This window comes from Lepidochelys olivacea, assembly GCF_965140295.1.
Source record: "Lepidochelys olivacea isolate rLepOli2 genome assembly, chromosome: 3".
Lineage (NCBI taxonomy): Eukaryota > Metazoa > Chordata > Testudines > Cheloniidae > Lepidochelys > Lepidochelys olivacea.
This window is the reverse complement of record NC_140413.1, coordinates 135117646-135145400: the sequence shown is the minus strand read 5'-3', so window position 1 is coordinate 135145400 and position 27755 is coordinate 135117646. Positions and strand designations below refer to the sequence as shown.

The 27755-nt window shown below is 40.9% G+C and overlaps 1 protein-coding gene across 2 annotated transcripts in view; it reads left to right on the top strand.

The window, feature by feature from the left end:
• The window catches only part of ARID4B (AT-rich interaction domain 4B), a 139820-nt gene that overhangs the window by 94063 nt on the left and 18002 nt on the right, over positions 1–27755 (top strand). Inside the window, exons 17-19 of one of the 2 annotated variants that reach the window (XM_084623730.1) lie at positions 13078–13335; positions 24602–24686; positions 25617–25809. In XM_084623730.1, the coding sequence (XP_084479856.1) occupies positions 13078–13335; positions 24602–24686; positions 25617–25809 (536 nt within the window). The remainder of the gene's footprint in view (positions 1–13077; positions 13336–24601; positions 24687–25616; positions 25810–27755) is intronic. The other variant, XM_084623731.1, reaches the window with a different exon arrangement.

Here is a 27755-nt window from a genome sequence, read left to right as displayed (position 1 = left end):
AAGCATGTGCTTAACTTCATGCATCATGAATAATCCTATTGAAGTTAGTGGGGCTACTCACATTGTTAAAGTGAAACATTTGTATGAGTCTTTCGAGGTTCAGAGACTAAATATTTAAAACCCAGTGAGCAAGGGGAAACATACAAAGTGTAAGTAACTTAAGTCTATTTGATGAAAAAATAAGGTGGCCATCCTAGTGGCCTAGTGTTTGTTCAGCTCTGCTACCTGTATGGGATGGATTTCTGGTTCCCACCTCTTGCTCTTGGGAGTGTTTTGGAGATAGTGTTATGGGAAGGGAGTATCTTGCATCTCTCAATAGCAGTCTTTGGTTGAGTAAGGGATGATTTTGACAGGATCAGAAGTTACTCCTATCCAGTTCTCCTCAAGAGAAGGTGTTTGCAAGTGAATTAAAATGAAGTAATATTGGTGCCGGGGCCCAGCTAGTCAGTGGATGAAACAAGGAAGCAGAACATTCCTCCCTGCATGCATGGCTGTATGTGTTCTCCATAAAACAATGGATAGAAAGGTTTTCATATTTAAACGCAAAAAGATTTGTTCCATGTATTACCTTCGTATGTCTGCCCTGAGGTCAAAATGGAATGGACAGTTCTTAATTAGGCTTAGCATAGCTAACAACTTACATCCTTGACAAGAAATGCATATACATTGTCGTGTGTCTGAGCGCTATTCAAAAGTTGGAAAATCCTAAAACCATTGTGTTTTGAACACACATCCTGCCCCTTCCTCGTCTGAGGGTGAGGACAGCCCAAAAGATGATAAAACTTGTGTGGTTGTGCTGCAGGTGGGAACAAGGTGTGCAGAAATGCTCTAGAACTGTGTTTTATGGAGATTTCATTCGCTATACGGTCTGGAATATAGATGTGGCCACTGCACTGGATTTGGCCCATAGGAAATTGGAGAAACCATTGTGTAAATATTGCATCATTGACACATTTCACCATGTAGAAAGGGGATAGTAAATAATTGATTATACAAAAAATATATTATGTAGGGTAAAATAATTTGCATAGTTAAAATATAAAATTATACATTTTTAATTGGAAATCTACCCAGACAATAAGAAAAGTGCAGTGAAGAGAGTTATGCCACTTACTTCAGAACTGAATTTGGCTCAGTGTCTTTAAAATGTCACCTGGCAAGGTCTTTTAAAAGTGTGGGACATCTTTCTAATACTGATGTTAACCAAATAACAATGTAAATGAAATAATAAAGTTATAAAACTATTCTCAAATAATAATTTGTATCTGTTTAACTTGGGACCAGATTGGTTCCTCTACATGAGGAGAAGGCTTGCCTAGAGGATAAGAAGCTCCATGAGTTTCTCCTTGCACAGTTTCCACCAGACTGCTCCATTGTGGGGAAGGCAGGATTTCAGTCCCAGCTTCCAGATTTTAGGATATCTCCTGGAGGCCAGGAGTGTCTTTCTAGAGGTCCTGAACTCCACCTCCCAATGTCTCATCACTCATTCCTTTTGAAACAGGGTTTCCCTGCTGACCTCCTTCCTGTAATCCCTTCTAAACTGGGTTCAGCAACACAATGGGGCTCTGTGCAAAAGTTAATACAGAATCAGGTGATATTAACTTTTGAGCTTTTCACTTCCATTTTAATTTGTGTAGAGGGGAAGCTAAATGTGATATCTGCAGCTTACTAATTCCTCTCCAGTGCTATTCCCTGGCTACTCTTGTATCCTGACCATATTAAGTAGTCTACACAGATCTGAAGACAGGGAGACAAAGCAGCCGAGGTAGCTGACATCTCCCCACCCCTTCTCTATGGGCAAGGATTGATGTATGTGTTGGGTCTTTGTGTGCTGATTGAGAGGTGGACAATCTCTGGGCCAAAGAAGATAATGAAAAATTGGTGTCTTAGTGTTCTTATTGAGTATGTGGAGCATCACTCTTATGTTGTCTGTTTCAAAGAGAACTTTCCAGGGCTTTGGAAACTCATCCTTCTGCTTAAATTAGAATTCCCTCATAGTTAATGTCACCAAGAATAAAATGGCGAAAGGCTGGCAACTTCAGGACATAAATTTAACACCACTAGTGTCAGGAAGAAATGTCCCCCAGTTACCTCAATGTAGTATTGCATAATTAGGTACCTTCCTCTGTTGTGTGAATTGAATTATTCATTTTGTAATTATTGAAGGCCAAATGGACTATTTTTCTTCAATATGGCATTTCTTATCTTCCTAGAAATTGAATCATTTGACAGAAAAAAGTCCTTTAAGGATACCTTATGTGGAGACATGCCACATATATAAAGTACAATTGAAACAATCTGGCCCAACATTCTTTTTTGTGAGGGGATTTCTCATGGATAGTCAATTAAACTGAAAGGCAACAAGGTACTGAAAGGTGCTTTTCCACACACAGAACAATTAGTCCATGGAACTTACCCCCTCAAGATTGAGGCCAAGAGCTTAGCATGATTTTTTTTTAAAATTGAACATTTATATGGATAACAAGAATACTGACTTTTTATCGTAAGGATTAAAAAACCAAAGAAGATTTTTGAAACAGATATAAGACCTCATGCTTTAGGTCATATAAGCCAAGCTCTAACTAATCAGAATTGGGAAGAAGCTTTCTTTGTGGATAGTTTATTCCATAACAGCCCTCTGGAGGGGTTTCTTGCACCTTCCTCTGAAGTATCTGGTACTTGCTGCTATTTTAGGGCTAGTCTGCACTACCACCCTACATTGGCACAGCTGCACCGATGCAGCTGCGCTGTTGTAGTGCATCTGGTGAAGATGGGCTATGCCAACAGGAGAGCATCTGCCCCCGACATAGTACAGTGTGGACACTGCTTTAAGTCAATGTAACTTATGTTGCTCAGTGGGGTGGTTTTTTCACACCCCTGAGCGACATAACGTAGATCGACTTAAGTGGTAGTGTAGTCAAGCACAGAGACATGACAAGAATATGTAAGAAAGTAAGTCAGCAGCTGTGTTTCACATATAGGAGGTAACAGGTTAACAGATGTAGTGTTTTTCTTCTGCCCTTTGCAGTTTATTCTTTGAGTACTTTGAAAAGTAGCATAATTTTTTATTTAATGTTGTAGCCGTGTTGGTCCCAGGATATTAGAGAGACAGGGTGGGTGAAGGACTTGAAGAAGAGCTCTGTGTAAGCTCCAAAACGTGTCTCTCTCACCAACAGTAGTTGGTCCAGTAAAAGATATTACCTCACCCACCTTGTCTCTAGTTTTTTATTTGTCAGAAGAGGTATATTTTGAGGGCTTTGTGATGAATGAAAGTAAAATTGTAGGAGAGGGATTTAAAATATCACAGGAAGATGTAGGTTAGTGTGGTTGGCTGACAGTCATATTGATTGGCTTTGGACCAAATAAAGCACTATACATTAAAGTTAACTCATACAGTCAAATTTAATTTTGTGTAAAGTAAATTATTTGGGGGGGGGGGAATGCGTCGTCTTCCTTGCACAGTTGGTGTGAACACCAGTTTAAATTTTGCACTGTTAGTGTAAGCACAAAAAGATCAATTTATACCAACTACATTTGTGTAGCATCATATATAGAGACTTACCCATTTTGTCTATGCATTGTATTTTTGTGTGCATGTGTCATGGGGGCATGTCTCTCTAGCATATCCTCTTTTGGCTGTTGTGGCCCTGTAGGTACATTGCACTCAGCACCTCTTGGGTCTTTTTCAGCAATTACCCAGAGCAGGTTAGTTCAAACTGTTCGCAGAATCTGATTTATTCACAGTTCCAACATATACCCCTTCACATGGTTCGATCTATTAACTCGTTATACAGACATAACTCACTTGTTTAGCCTCTCCAGTTCACACCCACTCTGGCTCCATGTAAAAGTCAGTTTCTCCTCCTGTTCTGGAGGTCGCAGCCCTCCTCCCAGAGCTGGGTTGTACTTCAGACAATCCCTCTTGAGCTCTCCTTACTACAGGAGTCTCCTAACTCTCCTCCTTGACACTAGAAGTAGATTTGAGGTCAGCTGTAGAGCTCAGGCAGTTTCTCCCCAAGCTGGCCCTTTTCCCAATTTAAAAGTGCTGAAAGATACAATTTTAGGCTGATACTTTAACCCCACTAATTTTAATAACGGGTCTTGTGAGGTTATAGCCCAGTACTTCATGTTGAACAGGCTATTCCAACTTCCTGATGTGTAAGTGTGCAAAAGTCTTTTTGTTTTCTTTTGAATGACCTGTCCAAAAATTTCTGAAAAAACCATCACACAGCAGTTCTTCTTTGAGTGTTTGGTTCCTATGTGCATTCCAAACATGGGGGTGAGCATGCATGACATGGCTCTGGAGCCGGAGGGTTTTCTTAACAATGTCTGCTGACGTGCACGTGTGTCATGCGGTGGCTTATGTTCACAGCTGAGGGTATGATAGTGCCGGTCGATGCCTCTCCAGTTGCCTCATACCACGTACCCAGAGTTGGAATCACTGTTCCTTCGCGCTCTTAGTCCTCCATCCATCACAGGCAGTGTGGCATACTCTGCCTCATATGCCCCCACACCAGAGCAGGCAGAGTGGAGGTATTGTATCCCAGCTAAGGGGGGTGGACTTCCTCTTTTGTCACCTACCTCTCTTGTTGTACATGCAGCAGAGGAATGGGTGCCCCAGCACGCACAAAAGTTGACCGTCTCCAGACCAGCCGGCTAAGCGATTTGACCTATTGGGAGAAAGGTTTATTCCTCAGCAGCACTGTAATTTAGGATTGCAAACTACCAGTCTCTGCTAGCCAGATACGATTTTAATAACTATGTGTGGCTAGCAGAGTTCCAGATGAACTGCCACCAGACCAGCAGCAGCAGTTTCAGGCGCTGGTGGATGAAGGGTTCCTGGTCACCAAGGTGGGCCTCCAAGTGGCGGTTGATGCAGCCAACATGTCCTCTTGCTCCCTTGCAACTGCTGTCCTCATGCGCCGGGACTCATGGATCCAGTCATCTGGCTTTCCTTAGGAGATCCAAACTATTATCAAGGACCTTCTCTTTGACAAAGACAGTTTGTTTTATGTGAAGACAGACAAGTCCCTTCACTCTTTGAAGGACTCCAGCGCCACTTTACAGTCTCTGGTGATCTACACCCCAGCTCCACAATGCAGGCACCAGCAACAGCAGTTCCTTCCCCACCAGTATACATCCTACCTGGCCTACTACGAGGGGCAACAGAAAGCCCCATGCAAGCAACACCAGTCCCAGCAACAGAGACCCACAGCCTTTGCCATGGCCATCTCCTCGACCCACCTGAAATCAAAGTCCCAGTTTTGATGGTTTGACTGAGAACTGCAAACGTTGCAAGGGGGGGTCAACCATCATGGCCGCCAGTTCGCTGACTCACCTAGACGAGGTAATGGCGACTAAGGATATTACTTTAATGGAGAGATGGGACAGGGAGCATGTTGCCATTGGCTTGAAGGGTGGCTTTGTGAGGGCTGATAAAATGAGTCCCACGGGGGTGTGAGCCAGAGTATTGGTGGCAGTATGATTCCATTTGAGTCCCACATAAAGGACGCTATATTAATGTGTAGTAATCCATGTAGTATTGAGTATTGAGGAAACCTTTCCTGAAATGTTGGTGTGGTTCATAAACACAGAGGTACCAGGCTGTGAAGTGAAGAGGGCCCAGATTGGGATGCCATACTTGGCTCTGATCTTGCGTGAGGAGATCAAAGGTGGAGTCGTGTACGGGTGGAGAGTCTGAGGAGGTCCATGAACCAAAACTGACGGGGCCAGAACAGGACTATAAGTTTTACGGTAGCTCAGTCCCAGCAAAACTTGCAAAGCACTTGCGGGTGTTGAATGGGGAGAAAAGGATAGTGGAGGTCGCCCGTCCAGGGGAAAAGAGCTTTGTCCTGCAAGTCCTCCCATATGGTTCCCCTGGAACAATAAAGAGGCAACTTGCAGTTCTCATGAGTGATGAAGAGATCCCAGAACGGGGTGTCCCATTTGTAGAAGAGGTATTGGAGTATGGCACTGTGCAATTCCCACTCATGGTTGAGGAAGAGTATCCTGCTGAGGCATCAGCTAGGGAATTTTGGGTGCCTGGGTGGTACATGGCTTGTAGTGTCACATGGTTAGGGCCCTACCAAATTCACGGTCCAATTTGGTCAATTTTACAGGCTTAGGAATTTAAAAATTGTAAATTTAATGATTTCAGATACTTAAATCTGAAATTTCACGGTGTTGTAATTGTAGGGGTCCTGACCCAAAAGGGAGTTGTACGGGGGGAAGGAGGGAGGTCACAAAGTTATTGTAGGGGGATTTGCATACTGCAACCCTTCTGTGCTGCTGCTGGCGGCGGCGCTGTCGTCAGAGCTGCCAGAGAGCAGCGGTTGCTAGCCGGAATCCCAGCTCTGAAGGCAGAGCCGCTGCCAGCAGCAGTGCAGAAGTAAGGATGGCATGGGATGGTGTTGCCACCCTTACTTCTGTGCTGCTGCTGGTGGGGTGCTGCCTTCAGAGCTGGGCGCCCAGCCAACAGCTACCACTCTCCGGCAACCCAGCTCTGAAGGCAGCGCAGGAGGAAGGGTGGCAATATTGCAACCCTCTAAAATAACTTTGCGACCAACCTGCAACTCCCTTTTGGGTCAGGACCCCCAATTTGAGAAACGTTGGTCTCCTCCATGAAATCTGTATAGTATAGGGTAAAAGCACACAAAAGACCAGATTTCACGGTTCATGACGCATTTTTCATGGCTGTGAATTTGGCAGGGCTCTACACATGGTGTTTGATGCACCATTTCCAAAGGTGGATGGGCTCGGAACAGAGGGAGGGAGACTTGGCACTGCCCTGCTTATTGATGTATATCACCACTACAACGCTGAAGAGTAGTTGAACATGGTGGGACCAAATGAAAGGAAGAAACGTCTGGAATGCAAGAGGGACTGCCCTCAGTTCTAGCACATTTATATGCATTCTGGCCTCTTGTGGCAGCCAGACACCCTCAGCTGTATGATGGTGTAGGTGGGCTCCCCTGTTGTGATGGTGGCCTGTGGGTTGGGGTGGTGAAGGGGCTAATAACCATGATCTTGGCAGGGTCGGTCCCCCAGGTCAGGGAGGCAAGAATCGTCTGGGGGACAACTCTGGCCTCCAAATGGTCCATATGGGGTCTGTAGGTGGAGAGGAGCCACAGTTGGAGGCACCACATGCGTAGACATGCAGCAGGGTCACAGAGGTACAGGCTGCCATATATCCAAGGAGGGAGAGACAATGGTGGACCGTGGTACGTGGGTTGTGGCATAGGTCTGCAATTATGGCCATCAGCATTCCGAAGCGATACACTGGAAGGAAGGCCTATGCCACAGTGGAGTTGAACAATGCCCCATAAAGTTGATCATCTGTGTAGGTATGAGCACCAACTTCTCATTGATGCAGATACCTCTAGAGATCAGGAGGATGATGGATGAGAATGGTGGAGATGAGTTCTTGTTGGGATAGCACAACAAGGAGTCAATTGTCCAGGTCTGGGTACACCAAGTAGCTGAGGCGGCACATTTGTTCTACCATGACAGCGAAGACCTTACTGAAATCTTGCAGAGCCATCACTATGCTGAAAGGGACGACTCAGAATTGGTAGTGGTGGTGTCCCATCCCGATGCAGAGAAACTTCTGGTGGACCGGGTGAATGTCAATATGGAAGTAGGCATCCTTCACGTCGAGAGCCGCGAACCAAGCCCCATAGGGGAAGAATGGGATAATAGTCGACATAGTCACGATGTGGAATTTGGATTTTCTGATAAAGGTGTTTATTAGCCAAAGGTCAAGAATGGGGCAGAGCTCTGCACCCTTCTTTGGGATGAGGAATTACAGGGAGTAGAAACCTCTCCCCATGTAGGGAGTTGTCACATGCTTTATGGTGCCCTTTGCAAGAAGAGCATCTGTATTTTGTTGAAGAGTGCATTGATGGGAAGGGGAGATGTCCAGAAGGAAGGGGTCTGATGTGGGGGAAAAAAAGAAACTTTATGGAGTATTTGAGATGGATGATCTTCAGTACTCAGTGGTCCATGGTGCTTTTGCCCCAATTGTGAGCCAATGGGGCAAGATAGCCCTCAAAGATGATATAGGACACCGCTTCTTCCTTCCTTGTTTTGATATTTTTGTTTTCCTGCCTTTTAATCACATGACAATCTTTCCATATTATTACTCCTGTAATTAAACCTGCAGTAAACATGATTCCTTTTGAGTCCCACATAAAGGATGCTATATTAATGTGTAGCAATCCATGTAGTTTTCCTGGGTCAAACAAAATAAGGGCCCAAAAGCTATATTCCATACCAAAGCATTTGTATGAAAATGAACAAGCTGAGAGACAAAAATCTAAATATTAAGATTTAAAAACAGCAAACTAAAATTATGTGCAGTAGTAATAAGTCGACGTTCAGCATTTATATTAGACAGCCTGTCTCAAGTATATCTAATATCCAGTCCCCTGATGCATCATCATATTTATAGAATTACAGTTGGAGACCCAAAGACCTATTTTGCAGATGTTTTATTTTTATAGTAGCAGCTAGAGGCCCTAACCAAGATTATAAAGAGCCATTGTGGTAGGCACCGTATATAAACCCATAAGAGACAAGTATCAGGGGGTAGCCATGTTAGTCTGTATCCACAAAAATAACAAGGAGTCTGGTGGCACCTTAAAGACTAACAGATTTATTTGGGCATAAGCTTTCGTGGGTATAAAACCACTTCTTCAGATGCATGGAGTGAAAATTACAGATGCAGGCATTATATAATGACACATGAAGAGAAGGGAGTTACCTCACAAGTGGCGAACCAGTGTTGACAGGGCCAGTTCAATCAGGGTGGATGTAGTCCACTCCCAATAATTGATGAGGAGGTGTTAATTCCAGGAGAGGCAAAGCTGCTTTTGTAATGAGCCAGCCACTCCCAGTCCCTATTCAAGCCCAAACTAATGGTGTTAAATTTGAAAATGAATTTTGAGTTCTGCAGTTTCTCTTTGAAGTCTGTTTCTGAAGTTTTTTTGTTCAAGTATAGCTACTTTAAAATCTGTTACAGACAGTCCCTGCCTCAAAGAGTTAGTACTCTAAACAGACGTGAGAGATAGGAAGTGTTCTTATCTTCATTTAACTATAGGAACTAAGGTGCAAAAAAGATTAAATGTCTTGCCCACTGTCACATAGGGAATCTTTTGCAGAGCTGGGAATTGAACCCAGATCTCCTTGAGTCTTAGTTCAGAGTCTTAACTAAAAAGCCAATCCTTTCAAGCCAGATAATGTGTTCAAATAATGAAAAATATTTCCCACTTTAGGAGGGCCATTCTGATTTTGACCAAGCGAGGATAAAAAGGTTGAGAGAAGATTCAGCACCCCAGAAATCTACAGATCCCTATATTAACTTAACACTTAGTTAGATTAGACTTACATTTGTTTATTATTCTTATTTATATATGCTGCCATGTTGTTGGTACTGTACGTATGATTAGATTTGGTTTAGACCCCATCCTGGGGTTGTGCAACAATCCTAATCAAATGAAGTTTTATTGGCTAAAGATGCTCGGAAGAACTTTTACAATAATGACTAGTAACACTCTTTCTGTCAGACACAATGGCCCTAAAGATTACAAGGTGTAGCACTTTCCCACATAACACATACTATTTCATGCATTCATATTTATTTATTAATATACACGCACAGTGGATATGTTTGTATTTGGCCTATGTGCCTCTGTATTTACTGAGAAATGCTACTCTAGAGTAAATTATGGTACCTATAATTTTAAGTAGTTTTCAAATATTTAAAATGTTTTAAGTTCCCTCACTGTATTGTTTGAGCTTTGTGATATTCATGTATGTGTGTGTGTATTTACACATATTTTAAAATATTTGCTTTATTATTACCAGATATTTTAGAATTATAAATGCTCCCTCCTGCCTTTGATTTTCTGGTTCTAAGCAAGGGCTGAAGCTTCCACTCTGTGGAGTTTGAGGGTGTCTTTAGCTGGTTGCTGTAATGTAAATAAGTGAGCTGCTTGCAAACCAGTCCTTCTTACCAGCTCCTTGGTATTGTTTGGGTTGTTGGAACACAATTATGGTAATGCTTCATTTATGGTGGTGCTCCATTGTCTGCCTTTTCGACATAAATGCATCTCTCCTGCTGTGCAAGGGAGGGGGCTTTCATATTGCTGCAGCTTTGTCATAACTATTGGTTGGTTTGTTTTTGTTTGCTTTTATTTTTAAGATTGTGATTGTTGCCAATAGTCTTGTTTTTTTCCATTTTTATTAGAATTTGAATGAACAGCAATGCAAGAAATCTGACATTCACATGCATGCATAGATAGCCAAATAAGATTTCTACCATGCTCACTGGACTACCATGGCCACAATTTTCTCTAAGAACTTCTGCTTCACAGCATTCAGTTCCTTTTTCTTCATCTTCATGACTGGGTTTGAGATCTTGAAACAGGAGTTTATGGCCTTCATAAAACAGATTCCACTCTTTCCTTGCAACTTCTGGAACATGCTTTTCCTTTCACAGAGTTCATTCAGGGATATAATCTGGCAGTTCTACTATTCCCAAAATACGAATATTCTTGGCTTTTGTTTGGTTTTCTAGATTCTCCAACCTGCGATCTAACCAGGCCACTTCTACTGCACTCTTAACTGCAACCATCTCTGATGATATTTCCTTATGCTTCCTGGCATTTCCCTCTCTACCTGTTACAGTCCGCTCTCCACCTTACCTACTTGACCATCCAAGTTGCTCAGCTTTACAATGAGGGTTTCAGTATCCCTCCAGAGAAGTCCTGGTAGACTGTTGTAGAGTCTGTTTTCTCATGAAATCCATTGATGCACCAAGAAAGCCACCATATCTGGTGGGTGATAAGAGGAGACTCCAGACTAGTCCAGGCCTGTGGGTTGCTTCACAGTCGGCTGCACCGTAATTGGACAAACTTTGGAAGAGTCCTTGTTTTTCCTTTTCAGGCATGATTTTCCTCTTTCAGAAATCATTAAGGATTCTGCCATCAGGTTTTGAAAAAATTCTCTCTAATAAAGTTTATTTCATTAAAATTGCCAGAAAATCTCCATGGCACTGAAAACTCTCAGGCATGTCTTGCTTCTACAGCAGCTTGGCTCCACCCTCAACCCCTGTCTGATACTTTTGTTTCCATAACTTTTTTTTTCTTAAGTCCTTAAAATTACTGTAATCATGAGCTGCAGTTTGCTAGGATTTGTAAATTACAGCAGCACTGGAGCACTTTGAGAGCACCTTATTGAAAGCTAAGTACCAGACAGGTCTAGGTCATGATTGTCAAGGAATTCTCCAGCCTATGGCCAAATCCTGGTCTCAGTGAATTTAGTGGGAGTTTTCCTGTTAATTTTTGGGTCAAGTATTTGACTATATGGGAGAGATTGGAGAGGAAAAGAGTTGTAAAGTAGCTGTTTAGTTATATTTCAGTTTAATAACTTCGGTGGTTTTAATTACATTAGCAAAATAGACCATTTGAAGTATGTTGTATAATTGATGTGATATTCATTAATACAAAACTCTGTAGACTTTTAAGGATGGAAGTGTCTGTTTAGTAGAGTCCTCTCTATCCTTGGTGTGTATTGAATGTGACAGATATATTTTGGGTTAACTGATAACATAGTACATCGGCACTCTGGGAGGTTTAATTTTTTTCTTATGGCACATGCATGTATGCATGCAATGGGCCATATCTATTCCTGGTACAAGTTCATTGAAATCAGTGCAGTTGTGCTAGGGATGAATTTGGCCCACTATTTGGAAATCACATGGCAGCTAATTAAAGAATTGTGATTTGATATCGGCCAATTGCCTTTGGTAGAAAACAGTAAAATGTTGTTTGATTCCTTTCAAAAGAGAAAGTGGCTGTGTTAAATGAATATTTTTGCCTGTACAGTCATATGGAAAAATAGACTAATATCAATATTAATATAGACTTTCTTATGTGTACTGTATATTAAAAACAGAAGTTGACTCAAAGGCTGATAGCTGTATCTCTTTATATACAGTTTTTAAAATGTGCAAGAATATTTGTTCTGGTTTTTGGGTTTTAACTGATTAGGAACCTATGATTTTTAAGAACTCCATGGATGGCATGGATCTATTATAGGTTGTATATGGAGGAATAAGGACAGTCCCAAAATCCAGTAAGAATGTGCCTTAGAGAATGTTTAGAGGTTAAGGCCAACATTTCAAAAATAGCCTCTATAGTTTTGAGCACCCATCTCTAGAAACTTAGCCCCAGATTTTCAGAGGTGCTGAACACCCCTATAGCTGTCATTGATTGAAACCAACAGGATTTATCTGTGCTCAATACCTCTGAAAATCTGGCCCTATGTTTCTAAAGTCACACCTGAAATTGTAGAGACTTCATGTGAAATTTTTCGGTCTCAACGTGTGTGTGTGTTTGTGTGTGTGTGTAGCTTGGCTATTTTATTTTTGAAAACCTTTAGCAAAGAATAACAAGGTCATAAATTGGATATTTTTTTAAACCCTCATATTTAGGATTTGTTGCACAAAACCTGCTTTAATGGCAATCCTTTCAAAATAGAATTGACCCATATACATGGCCATTGTGAGGCAATGGATGTAACAGAGCACAGATCTTTATATGGTAGCCAGTGTTAGAAAGTTACCACTTGTAAAACTTGTATCTTGAAAAATGAAACTTAGGAATGTTTTCTCTATATTGAGAAGAATGGGTCTGAGGTGGAAACATACGTATTTTAGCTAGGGAACGACATGAAGGAGTTGAGAATTGAATAATAAAAGCTAAGAACATAAAACAATTTCTTTACCATACAATACAACTTCACTTCTCAGATGTTGATGGATTTTTTTCTCTAAACCGTCGTTTTTTAATCTTCCATTGCTGTAAAAGCATCTTAGTGTCATTATATTCTATGTGTGCTTTGCTCTATTCTTTTTAGTTGATAATACTAATATAACACTGAGGCAATTTCACATATATGGAGCCTGCTGTTTCCAGCCTCTAATGCATCCGCAGTATTTATCAGTATATGTGGTTTGGAACTGAAAAGCTTATGAAGTATCTTTTATTAACTCTACAATTTTTTAAACCTTTCAAGAGATGACACGAATAAGGAGGAAGATGAAGATGAAGAAGAAGCAGAGGAGGAGGAGGAAGAGGAGGAGGAGGAGGAGGAGGAAGACAACAATGACAACAATGAGGAAGAAGAGTTTGAATGCTATCCACCAGGCATGAAAGTCCAAGTGCGGTATGGACGAGGGAAAAATCAAAAAATGTATGAAGCTAGTATTAAAGATTCTGATGTCGAAGGTGGAGAAGTCCTTTACTTGGTGCACTACTGTGGATGGAATGTGAGGTAACTTAAGTTTTAGCTAGTGATTACTTCCGTAAAATACTTCTAAAATACACTTGTGTATTTTAAAAACTAACTGAATATTGAATTCCGTACTCTTAACTTTCAGTACTGGTATTCTATGAAGGTCAAGGTACTGTATGAAATTATTTCGATTTTTAACATATATAAATGCAGTACTTCGTGACTTACAGCTTAGGAAAAATCTTCTTAAGGTTGCTTGTCCAAGGAAAACCTCAATCCTGTCTCAGTTTTCTTTTAAACACCACCAAACAACAAAGGAAATGGCAGTTAGCATAGTTCTTTGATAAATTTCTTCTGTGGCTCTGTTCAACCAGTTTTACTGGATACCATATTTGAGTAATCATATACTTGACTAAATCTGTATATGCACTTCTCAAAGTGCAGCACAGAGTACAAAAGCAGTTTGGTGGCATTTACCAGTAAAAAGAGATAGGAGGCCAGTTTTCATTTAGAAAAAAGATGTATTTTTTGCTGGACATCCATACTTGAGAAACCATATTTCACTTTCAGCTTTATTAGACATATCAATCACTCTGTGCACCCAGGATTCTAAATTGCATATCAGTAAATGGCAGTAAATAATTACACTTCACTTGTTCAGACCTGTTTTTTCCAATTGCCGCAATCTTCTGAACAACAAGATTCTTCTTAGCCTGGTGGCTTGTTATGCCATTCTTATTTTATTGGTACCATACCTGAAGTTTGTTCTTAATATAGTATTATTGAAAAACTGTTGAGGCTTAACATATTTTTGAAGTAAATCCTGGAGTAGAAACTTTAGTGGGAATAAGATACAAGATACTTTGAAAAAGGCAAAAACCTTAAAGCTTCTTGAAGTCTTTTAAGTCAATTATCAAGTCTTCTGCTTTTTTGTCATTTCAACCTGTCCTTTTCTGATAACTGTTCTCAGGCTGTTGTCTTCTAAACTTTGTTTTACTTAGTATGAGATTAGCAGGGCTTTAGAAGCAAGAGGTTTGAGGCAAATCTAACTTTCTTCATGAAAACCCTTATGAACCTCTTATCATCTTCACCTATCATCTGGACTTGCATTACTTTAGTACCTCTAGCCAAGAGACAGAACACAGGTTTCTTTGGACCTTATACAGTGCTGGCCGGATCAGCTGGCAAGGGTCACAATTGTAAAAGCAGGCCACTTTTCTCCTTCCGTTGTTTCCACCAGTTTGGATCTGATTTCACTGAATGCGTCACCCAAGCCACTACTGATCTGGGGAATTACCATTCATTATTGAGGCCTCTGACTTCGGTCTCTTGCAGTATTTGTAGCTTGTACGCCATACTGGAATGGCCTCATTTTCTTGTACATAAAAAAGAGTCTTCAGGAAACATCAAATAGGCATTTCAGAGAAACAAGGCTATAGGATCCATTCCTTAAATGTCAGTATACTGGGGGAAACACAGTCTAGTTTGGGGTTTAGATAGGATCTGGAACATTACTAGTATTTCAGTCATTGCCACAAAGGACTTGCCTTAGGAAGCCAGACTGATGAAATTTGCACCCTGGGCCTTTGACAGTTGCTGCATATACATCAAAAGGGATTTGCATTTTAAAAGTCCTTTTGAGATGTCTTCATTGTTTTTTAATTCAAAGGAGAATCTTAGGAAGAGCTTTACGAATAAATTCTCTGCCTCTTCAGAGTAAATGTTATCAAACATGCTACCAGGTGAAAGAGTCGGAGGGGTTTACTCAAGCAGCACTACTTCTTAAATCTGGAAAAAATCAGAAGTTGAAATCCAACCTTCCTCTTGCAGACCTCAGCAGCTTCATTATTAAAGGAGAAGTCAAGATTGTATGTTTGTGCACTGTGAATTCTGAATTTTAAACAAATGCATAGATTGATATCAAAGGGATCCTTCTTATAGCTAGGATGTATTAGATATTAAGGGCTCCTTCAGTTAACTGTTGTACCTTGGTGGAGGTGGCGGGGGTCAATGGTTATTTTCGGCGTTTTGAAGTCTTCACTTGCTGCTGTTTGATCTTTTCTGCCAGCTGAACTGCATGTGTGTTCCTTCCTAAAATGTGGCTGATTGGGGACAGTCTTTTTGGAGGGTTGAAAGATAATATATTTTACCAAAAAGTGTTTAATCATTTTGGGCCTTCAGAAATTTTCGTAACCCCATACAATTGCTATTTAGCTACTGGAATTTATAAAGACTATCACACAGGCTAGTTTAATTCAAATGAGGTAGCAGGAAATGTTGGATTAGACAATCAATTGCTATCAGGGCAGGTGAGTTTACTGTACTCCATGTCTACAAACAGCATTTGTCACAACTGTGACATGCTTCACTTAAGGTAACATATTGGAATTTTTGTGGTGTCATATGTAGTCTGTCCCATATTCAGCTTGACAGCTATCTTTGAGTCAATTCCAGACTTGAAAAATAGTTGTTTTTCCTTGCTGTTTCTTGGTATTCTATTGTTCCAGGAAGATTCATCTTAGCTACATGTGTGTGTGCGCGCATGCATATTCTTTTTCAGTTAAGTTTTGGTTTTTACTCAATTTCTAAGTGGAACAAGTGATTTAAAAACCTTAGTTCGGGTAATAATTGTCTTAGCTGGTTTGGAATCCATGGTCTTCTTATCTCTGTTCTTTTTTCTTTAAGTTTCAAATTGTTTTTTTCCTCTATTCTAAACACTGTATCATTTACTATGTATTCCTCAAACCAAAAATAGTCTAATCAAGAATTCTTCAACACTGATGGCATTTACTTAGAAGTTCCCATTCCAAGAAGATATTATCCCTTCTTCAGTCCATGCCTTGTATCAGTATATCGGGGATGAAAGTAATATTAACTGTTCAGATATTCAAAATATTTATGCTTCGCTACACTTCTTTGAAGAACCATTTAGTGATACTAAGTATAGTAGGTTTCAAAGTAGCAGCCATGTTAGTCTGTATTCACAAAAAGAAAAGGAGTACTTGTGGCACCTTAGAGACTAACAAATTTATTTGAGCATAAGCTTTTGTGAGCTACAGCTCACTTCATCGGATGCATTCAGTGGAAAATACAGTGGGGAGATTTATATACATAGAGAACATGAAACAATGGGTGTTACCATACACACTGTGAGAGTGTTCACTTAAGGTGAGCTATTACCAGCAGGGGGGTGGGGGGGGACCTTTTGTAGTGATAATCAAGGTGGGCCATTTCTAGCAGTTGACAAGAACGTCTGAGGAACAGCGGGGGGTGGGGGGGAATAAACATGGGGAAATAGTTTTACTTTGTGTAATGATTCCCCCCCCCACACCCCCCACTGTTCCTCAGACGTTCTTGTCAACTGCTGGAAATGGCCAACCTTAATTATCATTGCAAAAGGTCCCCCCCCCACCCTCCACCCCCGCTGTTAATAGCTCACCTTAAGTGATCACTCTCGTTACAGTGTATGGTAACACCCATTGTTTCACGTTCTCTATGTATATAAATCTCCCCACTGTATTTTCCACTGAATGCATCCGATGAAGTGAGCTGTAGCTCACAAAAGCTTATGCTAAATAAATTTGTTAGTCTCTAAGGTGCCACAAGTACTCCTTTTCTTTTTAAGTATAGTAGGACATTGTCAGCTTTCTTGTATTAATTAGGGAAGCCTTGAAACTGAGTAATTTCCTAGCTGCACTTTATCTTGTGAGGGAGGAGATCACCATTACTATTTATATGGATGAAGGACGTGGGTACTGCAGATCAGGGAATCTAAGTTGGGTCTCTTAGAACAGGAATCAGACTGTCTTTAGTGGAAGAAAGAGGTAATGATACTAGTACTAGATGCATGTTCTCTTTTATTAGAAAGAAAATTGTTTACATACCCCATATTTTCTAATATTAACCAGAAAGCTCAAGATAGAGAACAATCTTAATATCCTTTTTGCCCCTGAATAGGAAACTTTGGTTTACTTTACACTAGTGACGACGCTGGTGTTAGACCAGGTAGCTAAAGCTAATCCCAAAAGACTCAAAACCTTACTAGTTTTTAATGATTAGAACTAGATTCTGATGACATCTGTTTGAGGTGGGGACTAGTATATTTAACCATTCTCCTGAAATGTGGGGGAATGTGTCTTTTGGGAAGTAACAGTCCTAGGGAAGAAGATTATTCTGTATTCAGTTTGAAGATTGAAAGCGGAGATGAAACTAACCTAGTGGAATTAATGAGAATGAGATGCTCTCAGACATAAAATTGCAAACCTGCTACCATGTTGACCTGCGAAAAAGTGAAAAATTCTCAGTTGGAAAAGACATTTCTCATAAGATTTTTGCATTCTGGAATTGCTGATATATAGTTTTATAAAGTTACTATAGTCAGATGCTTAGAGGTGTCTGGGATCCCCTTTGTGGTTTCAAGGGTCACTTGCTGAATTTAGCACAATTTCTGTGGATCTAAAACTTCCTTGGAACTTGCAGTGCAAGTCCCTCCAATTGTGGTATTTGCAGTTTTCAGCTGACAGCACTATGCAGATAAAATAAAATACATCGAAAGGTGAATTACAGAGGGTTTTGAAATATGAATTAACCCTGCAATATGTGCAGAATGCCCCAAATAGAATGGTGCAGAGGGGCATATTCAGCACAAATTCTAAATTAACAATCTTTGTAGGACATTTAAACTCTCACAGGCTGGCTGCCAGATGCTCTGATACCCCAAAATGCACCATTCTTGGACGTTACAGCTATTCTGAAATTATACCATATCCCTTTTTCTTTTGGAAATTTGGTTGGGGAAAATATTAGTTACTGACTTAATTGACTGTTTTAAGTTTTTTGTGCTTCACAGTTAGATGTTGAAGCAAAAGAGGCTTGAGGTACTCCAGGTTTGAGGAGCCCCTGAACAGTGTATGTAATTGAGAAAAGTTATGAATATTCAGAGTGAAGCCTGCCTGAGGGCATCACTTGAGACCATCAGACCCTGGTTAAGTAATATAGGAGGCTTTAGCTAATGCTCCAGGCCATTTGGAAACCAGCTTTAAAGCACCCTCAATATGAGGGTTGCTCTCTAAATAAAACTCCTGCCTAACAGTCATTGGCATTAACTAAACTGATACTGAGGACTGTTTATTTTATTCATTTTATATGGACTCATCCAGGGCTTGAAAAATCCACTTCCCCATCTGGAGTAGGACTCTGTTGGGTGAGTGCCATTAGCTTCTGCAGAATTTTAGCTTTCGTTTAATAAAAAAAAAAAAAATCTAATCCTTATGGTTGTGAAGATAATCTTCCAAACACAAACTGAGTGTAAACCGATGCAGTTATGTCTTCCTGAGTGTGCAGAGACTGCTCCAGTATTGCCACCGTTGCTGCTAGGGTGGAAGGGGAGCCCAGCTGCTGCTCTTGCTGCTGTGGCAGTCTCACAGGATAATCACTCCTTTTAGGAGTAGGGTGCCCTAGACGTGCCACCTTCCCAACCCTTTGCACCATGGAGCACTGAGGAGGGGACACGCCATCGCAGCAGAGAGCTCTGTGTTTGTATGGGGGCCTCACTGACATTTCGTTTCCCCATCACCACAGCAGAAGGCCAGCACACATACACAGAGCCCTTTCCTGGGGTGCAAAGAGAAGTCCTATGTACATGTGACTAACTGGCAGGAGGGACGTATGGTTCAAGAAGGGCTGTGAGTAGGGCTACCATGTATTTCAGCTTGGAATATAGGCGTAGTGCTATCGGCTAGCTTTATGGTAATACCAATAATTATTATTAATAATAACTAATAGCCAGTATTGGGTATGTTTTTCATGGCTTGGGCACATAAGTGCACTGGATTTTGGCACACTTTGTCAATAAATACATTCTTCTCAAAATGTAGCTTGTTGTTTGATAGTGTGCAGAATTCAAGAGTAAAGAGCAAAGTCTTAAATGGAAAAAGGGTTGCTAAATGTGCAAAACTAATTAATTTTTTTCTCTGTGTTTTGAAGAAGTAAAAAGAGGAAGTATGAAAATTGAATTTGTTCTTTTCTCTATTAGGATAGCAGAAGCTTTGTCCCTTTTTGGCAGAAAGCTGTGTGCGGTTGTCTCTACGATGGTATAGGCTGCAGCATCTGTCCTTTCAATTCTCGATGCATTGATGATGGTCAGGGGGTTAATTTTGTCCGTGCTCTCAGGGCTTTTATTAAGAAGGTGAAAAGAAAATATCTTCCACTGATACTGCCTTGTCAGACCCTAGCCTGTCTCCTGAGAGCCTTGCAAGCAGAGAGAGCCATCTCAAAGGACAAAATCCAGAAGTTCACCTAATAGTTACTTATTAAATCATTCAAGAAAGGTACAAAAATGTTTTCAGCTCCCTTACCTTCTTAACAAAAAGAAATACTTTTACAGATAGGTTGTGGAACTCATTGCCACAATATGTCATTGAGGCCAAGAGTTTAGCAGGATTTTAAAAAGGATTAGACTTCTATATAAATAGCATACTCTGTGTTGTTATAGTAAATATTTTTTTTAAAAGCTTTGAAAGGGATATAAACCCTCAAACTTCAGGGCATAAGCAACCTTCTTGCTCTCAGGAATTAAGAGGGCGCTTTCTTGGTGACCAGCTTACATCAGATCTGCCTACTACAGAGTTTTTTCTAAAGCACATGGTACTAGCTGTTGTTGGAGACATCATCCTGGAATAAATAGACTACGGTTCTGATTTGGTATGGCTATTGCTATGTTCCTAAAGAGAATTTACTTTATTCAGTTGAGGATTTGGTCTTGTATCCTGTGGTCCATCTTAATGGCATACTCAGTGTGGATGAATACCACAGGACCAGCAAGGATCCCCCTAGAGGGATATGAATTCTTTATCATTTCTATGAGTGAGTGTTCATTTTTATTTCCTTCTTTTCATTCAAAACAAGCTTTCTGAAGGCAATCATTTTAACCAGAAAGATAAAGGAGCTTCAATCCCTCGTGGTTTAATCCTCCAGTCTTAATTTTGATAAAAATGAATGGACTCTTCTTCCTTGTAATAGATTTCTCCCTAAAGTATTTCACATGAATTTTACCTTTTTTATCCTTATACCATTCTGTTTTTAATGAGTCATTTCATAAAGATACCTTTCCTTCCTTTTGGGCATAGAGCCAAAAGAGAACCTGTCTCCAAGCAATATGATTTCAGATAGTAAACTTTCCAAAGAGAATCATAGAAATGTAGGGCTGGAAGGGACCTCAAGAGGTCAAATCCAGCCCCCTGTGCTGAGTCAGGACCAAGAATACCTATCATAGAATATCAAGATCTATTACGTCCACTAGGCCAGTAACCCTGTCAAAGATGGAAGTTCGTTTGGTTTGACATGATTTGTTCTTGACAAATCCATATTGGCTATACTGACTACCCTCTTTTCCTTTAGGTCAGTGTTTCCCAAACTTGGGATGCCGCTTGTTCAGGGACAGCCCCTGGTGGGCCAGGACAGTTTGTTTACCTGCCATGTCTGCAGGTTCGGCCGATCGTGGCTCCCACTGGCCGCGGTTCACTGTGCCCAGCCAATGGGGGCTGCAGGAAGTGGCGCAGGCCGAGGGACATACTGGTCCTTCCCTTCTGGTCTTTCTCTTGCTCCTAATGTATTTATAGTACCTCTTCTTACTGCCTTTTATGTCCTTTGTTGGGTGTAACTCATTTTGTGCCTTAGTCTTTCTAACTTTGTTCCTACATGCTTGTGCTATTCTTTCATACTCATACAAATACTTGTACCATATACAGTCAGTTGCCCGTTCTGGTAGGTATTTAGGATCCATTAATTCAATCAGGGCCCTGGTGGCTTCTGAGGTATTTTTTTTCTAACTCCCTGTATGTGAGTTGTTAGATTTTATAGAACTGCAAGACTAACACTGACCTTTCTCCACTCCTCACCATCTCCATCCATCCCTGAGCAGTCACTACTTCACAGTTCTCCAAAGGGTGATATTTTGTGGCTAGAATCCCAAACTGGAATAAGTAGGTTTTATTTACCAATAACTGGTATTCGCCTTCAGATGCATCTATCTTTTTTCAAATGCCTACTATTCTCCGATCACACGCCAAGTGAGGGGAGGGGCTACATTATGCAGACATGTGAACAGAGCGTGTCAATAGGCAACGATTCATGTTAATAACTTGAATATTTTCTAATGCTAGTGTCTGTGAGGAATTATGTGCTGTACACATAAATCTCGAAATACCATGGAACACTGAAGATGATGGTCCACTTGGGGAATTTCACTCGCAGCATAGTAACCCAGGTTTTTCCCTTATTAAAAGTGTATGTTTCTTTTAACCTAGAACTGAAGGGCTTCTTTTCACATTCTCAACTTTTGTTCTTCTTTTCTTGAGTGAGCAAATCATTTGAAGCCCCATTTATGAAGTAGAGATGGTTCAGTTGTGTGACTTGAAAAATGTTGCAACTCTATAGGGCAAAATATAAGACCCTGCAAAATCTATAAATTCCTGAATGTCCTTTTGTACTTGTCCCTAAAGACCATAACCTCTGAGTGCTTTAAAGGTTTATGATTCTCAAATTTGAAATGTGTGTGTTGGTATAGATAATGCACACAGTAGCATTTTCCACTGAAAAGCCACTTTGGGGATTTGGACACCCAGTTCCCATTTAAAATTGAGAACTATATGACCAAATCCTCTTTTTGAACATCTCAGTCTAATGTAGCTATAGGTATTTCCTACCAGAATATTGAATTTAAATGACACAAACTGGTATGGCAGCATTCCAGTGTCATTCATCTGCCAGTGATGACATACTAACCTTTGAATATCGATCTACATCTAACCTAACATTGAGTGTTTTAAGTCACTGGAGACACATGCAGTGTTTAAAGTTAGTGTCTTTATGTGGAAGATTATTTTTGTTGGGGGCGGCATGTAGAATCGGTGAATAAGGCTGCAAGTGGTATAGTGATATAATCAAAATTGAAGTGAAATTTGTAGAGTACTCAGTTTTCTCTGTGAACATGTTCAATCCTAGTGCTGCTTTCTTTCATAAATTTAGATCTAAAAAAATCCCTTAGCTTTGGAGTGCAAGGTCCATTCAGAATTCTATTTGGTTTGATTCCATCATGTTAACATGAGCTTGATCTAAAGAAACCTTATTTTAAACCACTACAGTTATGAATTTGCTATTGGCAGGTTTTCCTATTGCCTAAGGATCTAGAGAAAGAAAGAAATATGGATCTCTCTACCTATGTCTAACCTGGTCATTAAAATTAATTTAATCAAAACCATGTCCCTGATAGTGTGGTTGCTCTCAGTACATTAAGATTTTCTAGGGAAGAAGACTGAAAATTTGTGAGCATTTAGTAAAGAGAAAGGTCCATATGTTACTCTGTAGAAAAACAATATCGAACATTTTTGGGTTCCAGTATGAAAGCAAACCTTACCTCTCTCCTTTCATATCATTATTATGTTTCTGAATGTCATTCTTTGTTTTATGAGTGTGGGGGATGTGAATGGGTAAAGCACTAAATTTATCTTCTGGACTCCTGTGTTCAAATCGTGATTTAGGTCATAAATGAAAATGAGTTTGGTGGCTTCTTCAATCCCTACATTGGTCAGTATCACAAAAGTTACTAGAGTTAGGCACTTGTGTCAGTGGTTGCTAAGACGTGGCCTGGGACTGTAATAGCAGAGTCACTACAGGTCAAAATAGAGGTGTAATGTCAGATCTGTGTGAGAAAGCCTAGCATGAGATCTAGCTCTGCCCTGTTGTGCTAGTTGCATACTGTATTTTCATGATACTGCACGCACATTTTCATGACTACCAAATGAACTCCGTTTATACACACACACACACTTATTTGTTTTTAATTAACAAATTTCTTATTCAGACACTTTTTGAATTCACAGTGTAGGCAGGCCAAGGTATTGTGTTAAGAATAAAAAAATGAGTTTATTATAAACTTTACTTAGTGGGTTTTTTTTTTTAATTGTTAGTTTTCTAGTCTGAGCACATTTCTATCATGAATATTCTTAATGAGAATATATTTGTTCAGCAGTCTTGGATTTTGTACTTCACCAGTACAGTTTCAGGAGGTGGGACACATGAGGCAGTTGATGTACATATATTAGTTCTATTTATAGAACACCTAACTGCTGGTACCTTCTGATATCAAATAAAAAGTTCCTATTGCAAAAATCCTTCTAGATCTCAAGGGGAGCTTTTATAAAGCTGTGGTTCTCAAATTAGGGCCGCTGCTTGTTCAGGGAAAGCCCCTGGCGGGCAGGGCCGGTTTGTTTACCTGCCACATCAGCAGGTTCAGCCAATCGCAGCTCCCATTGGCTGCGGTTCACCGCTCCTGGCCAATGGGGGCTGTGGGAAGTGGCATGGGCCGAGGGATGTGCTGGCCGCCCTTCCTGCAGCCCCAATGGCCTGGAGCAGCGAACCACGGCCAGTGGGAGCCACGATCGGTCGAACCTGCTGATGCGGCAGGTAAATAAACCAGCCCAGCCCACTGGGGGCTTTCCCTGAACAAGCGGTGGCCCTAGTTTGAGAACCACTGTTATGGAGGATACTGATCCCTTCACAGATTCAGCTACAAGGAGTTTTTCTTTTTTTTACCAAGCAGTGAGATTTTATATTATTATAAGAATTTGTTTTTAATTAGTAAGATGATATACTATATTGGCAACATTTACGTTACATATCTGTACAGCAGTATATGACTCAAGTATTCTGCTTTCCCTATGGGCATGGATATCTCATTATTATTTTATATAAATTTTATGCACAAAAGGAGAGCAGAATATTAACTTTGAATACTACCATCCCAGTATGAGAGGAGAATTTTACCCTATATGCTAAGAAAGTAAAGATTTGAGATTTTGCAATACTTTACAGTACATAAGAATAGAAGAACAGCCATACTGGGTCAGACCAAAGGGCCATCTAGCCCAGTGTCCTGTCTTCTGACAGTGGCCAATGCCAGAAGCCCCAGAGGAGTGAACAGAACAGGTAATCATCAAGTGATCCATTCCCTGTAACCCATTCACAGTTTCTGGCAAACAGAGGCTAGGGACACCATCCCTGCCCATCCTGGCTAATAGCCACTGATGAACCTATCCTCCATGAACTTATCTCGTTCTCTTTTGAACTAGAAGATATAGTAGAAATATATTCATTACTTTTCACTCTTATGTACAGAGTCTGTCTGCATATGGTTTCCATTACATGTTTTACTACTTTTTCTTTCCCCTATAGAATGTGTCTTATGAAAATTTGCTTAAAATTCTGTTTATATATATATATTTTAAATGCTTGCTTTCACATTTAGATATGATGAATGGATAAAAGCAGACAAGATAGTGAGACCAGCAGATAAAAATGTGCCAAAAATAAAGCATCGGAAGAAAATAAAGGTAGATTTTTTTTCTATTATATCATTTTGCTGCTTAATTTACTTTCATGTAAACTGATTTTATAATTATAGCCTTTAAATGGACTTGGACATGCATGATAAATTTAAAATGAGTTTCTGTTAGCCTCTTAGAAGCATACACTTTTTTAAGAATGATTTTTGTCCTTCCCTTTTGAAAAATAGCTTTTTCCTCCTCCTCTTCCCCCGCATCCCCAATTCGTCTGGTGCACCAACAGGAAACAGAGCCATTCCCTCATCAGTGATGGCAGCACAGCTCTGGGAAATGAAATTTGCTAGCTACCATGCTGGCTTTGAAGCACAAACCTGTGTTGAACCTACATAAATGTGGCTTGTATCTTACTTTTAGCTTCTTGCCGACTGTGGGGTTTTAAAAAAAAACCACAGATATTTTGGCCAGATCCTGATCAATTCCTTGTGCAGGGCAGAAAAGTGTGAACAACCTTCCCCCCCCTCACCAACAAGCTCCATGGCCATCCCTGCACTCTGAACACAAGGACTACTAGAATCCAGTACCTCTGATAGAGCCAGACTTGCCTATAGCCTCTCCTCCTTCTTCATTAGCACAGCACAAGGGTGTGCCATTCAATCCAGGCTGTCACAACAGTCATGCCTTCTCTCTGCAGTATCTCTTACTGCGGGGTCTAGCATAGTGGAAGAAGAGTTTAGCCCTTAAATGCTGAGAATATTCCTCATCAGATATAAGTGTTAAGGTAATTCACATTTTTGGTGTTCATACTTGTGTATAAGACAAAATACAGTACTTGCATATCCTTGTAAAGGAACAAAGAAAAAACTTTTATTCTTAGGTTGTGTGTTCAAAATCACTGTCTGCATTGCTAATTGTAATACACCTTAAATTATATATGTTAGCATTAGAAGAGTTTTTAAAATGGTTTTTTCCTTAACCTAGAATAAAACTGACAAAGAGAAGGATGAGAAGTATTCTCCTAAAAATTTTAAATTGCGACGCTTGTCAAAACCACCCTTTCACACGAGCACATCACCAGAGACTGGGTCCAAATTTGACAACACTGAAGCCAAAAACTCTGAACAAGCTCCAGTTAAATCCATAGAAATTACTTCTATCCTTAATGGGCTACAAGGTATTGTACATGGACTTTCTAATTCAGTATGTAATCATTTTACCAGTATTTAAAAGTGACAGTACAGAGCAATTGAAACAAACTATAAATAAGGCTGCGAGTTTGTCATGGAGGTCACAGATTCCATGACTTTCCGGGACTTCTGCAGCGGCTAGCCCAGGAGCCGCGTGACCACCTCGGGCAGCCTAGCCACACCAGCCACTGCTGGGGCAGTCTCAGGCCACCGTGCCCCTCCCCCCCAGCAGCAGCAGGAGTTTGGGTTTGGGAGGGGGCTCAGGGCAGAGGCAGGGGGTTGAGGTGTGGGAGGGGGAGAGGGCTCTGGGCAGTGTTTATCTCGGAGGGCAGGGGGCTGTCCGGCTCCCAGGTGGAGGCGCGGCCAGGTGGCTCCATGCACTGCTTCTGCCCAAAGGTGCCGCCCCTGCAGCTCCCATTGGCTGCTGTTCCCAGCCAATGGGAGCTGTGGAGCAGTCACTCGGGCCGCGTGACCACCTCGGGCAGCCTAGCCACACCAGCCACTGCTGGGGCAGTCTCAGGCCACCGTGCCCCTTCCCCCCAGCAGCAGCAGGAATTTGGGTTTGGGAGGGGGCTCAGGGCAGAGGCAGGGGGTTGAGGTGTGGGAGGGGGAGAGGGCTCTGGGCGGTGTTTATCTCAGAGGGCAGGGGGCTGTCTGGCTCCCAGGTGGAGGCGCGGCCGGGTGGCTCCATGCACTGCTTCTGCCCAAAGGTGCCGCCCCTGCAGCTCCCATTGGCTGCTGTTCCCAGCCAATGGGAGCTGTGGAGAAGTCACTCGGGGTAGGGGCAGCACGCAGAGCCCCCTTGGCCACGCCCCCTCCCAGCACCAGCAGGGGCCATGGGCCACTGCCCTCCCCCCAGCAGCAGCAGCACCCCTCGGCTGCCGCCTCCCAGAGCACGTGCAGCCCCACTGGGCAGCTCCCCCGCACCCCGCAAAGCATCGAAATTTTAGTTAGGGGTATATAGTACAAGTCATTGACAGGTCACTGGCCGTGAATTTTTGTTTACTGCCTGTGACCTGTCCATGACTTACTTAATATACCTGTGACTAAAATGTAGCCTTAACTATAAATTGAAACTTGTGGAAGAAGAAATTTCTTTCAGAGCATTAGGAGATTATTATAAATTCAGAGTCTGTCCGTACATGTCTTTTTATTTATAAATTGTTTTATATGTATTTTGCACATAAATGCCATATTTTTGTCTAAAGTGCTAAAACATACACAAACTTTCTGAATAGATATTCTGGATTCAGATGATTTTGTGTAATCTTAAAAATAATCAGTTCACCTATAAAATAATACTTTGAAAAGTTTTTCTGATGTGTTTTCCCCTTTTTGTTTTTGACAAAGTATTTTTGGCTATTCTTTTTAGAAATAACAAAATGGAAAAATGATAAAATTATACAGGAAACTAATTCTACCAGTATAAAAAAATACTTAGGAGCCATGATAGTGACATCATTAGTGACTCCAAAGTTAGTTATAATTGGCTTTTAATCACAAAAGCCAATTTGACGTGTACACAAGTACTTTCTCAAAATAGATGCTTTTATCTGAAATCTCTAACTTTTTTGAAAATCTTTAAAAATAATGCATCAGATTCTGGCCTGGTTGTAAATCTGCATAGCTCCATTGCAGTTGATATAGCTATACCAATTTACACCAGCTGAGGATCCATCCCCCACTTGCAAAAACATCATAGCCTAGAAACTCCATGTTTGTTTCATTCAGTTTTCCTTGGTAATTAGTACCTTAAGTATTTTTAGGATATTTGGGTGGTTTTATAAAGTTTTGGAGCTGTTCACTTCAAGCTTTTGAAAACAGTCAGGTTCCTGTAGAATTTATGAACTTGGTTGGTTGACTCTTTCAGATGACAATATTAATCTAAGGTTTCATTTAAAGGTGACATAGAAAGGAAAAGTGGATTACTGCT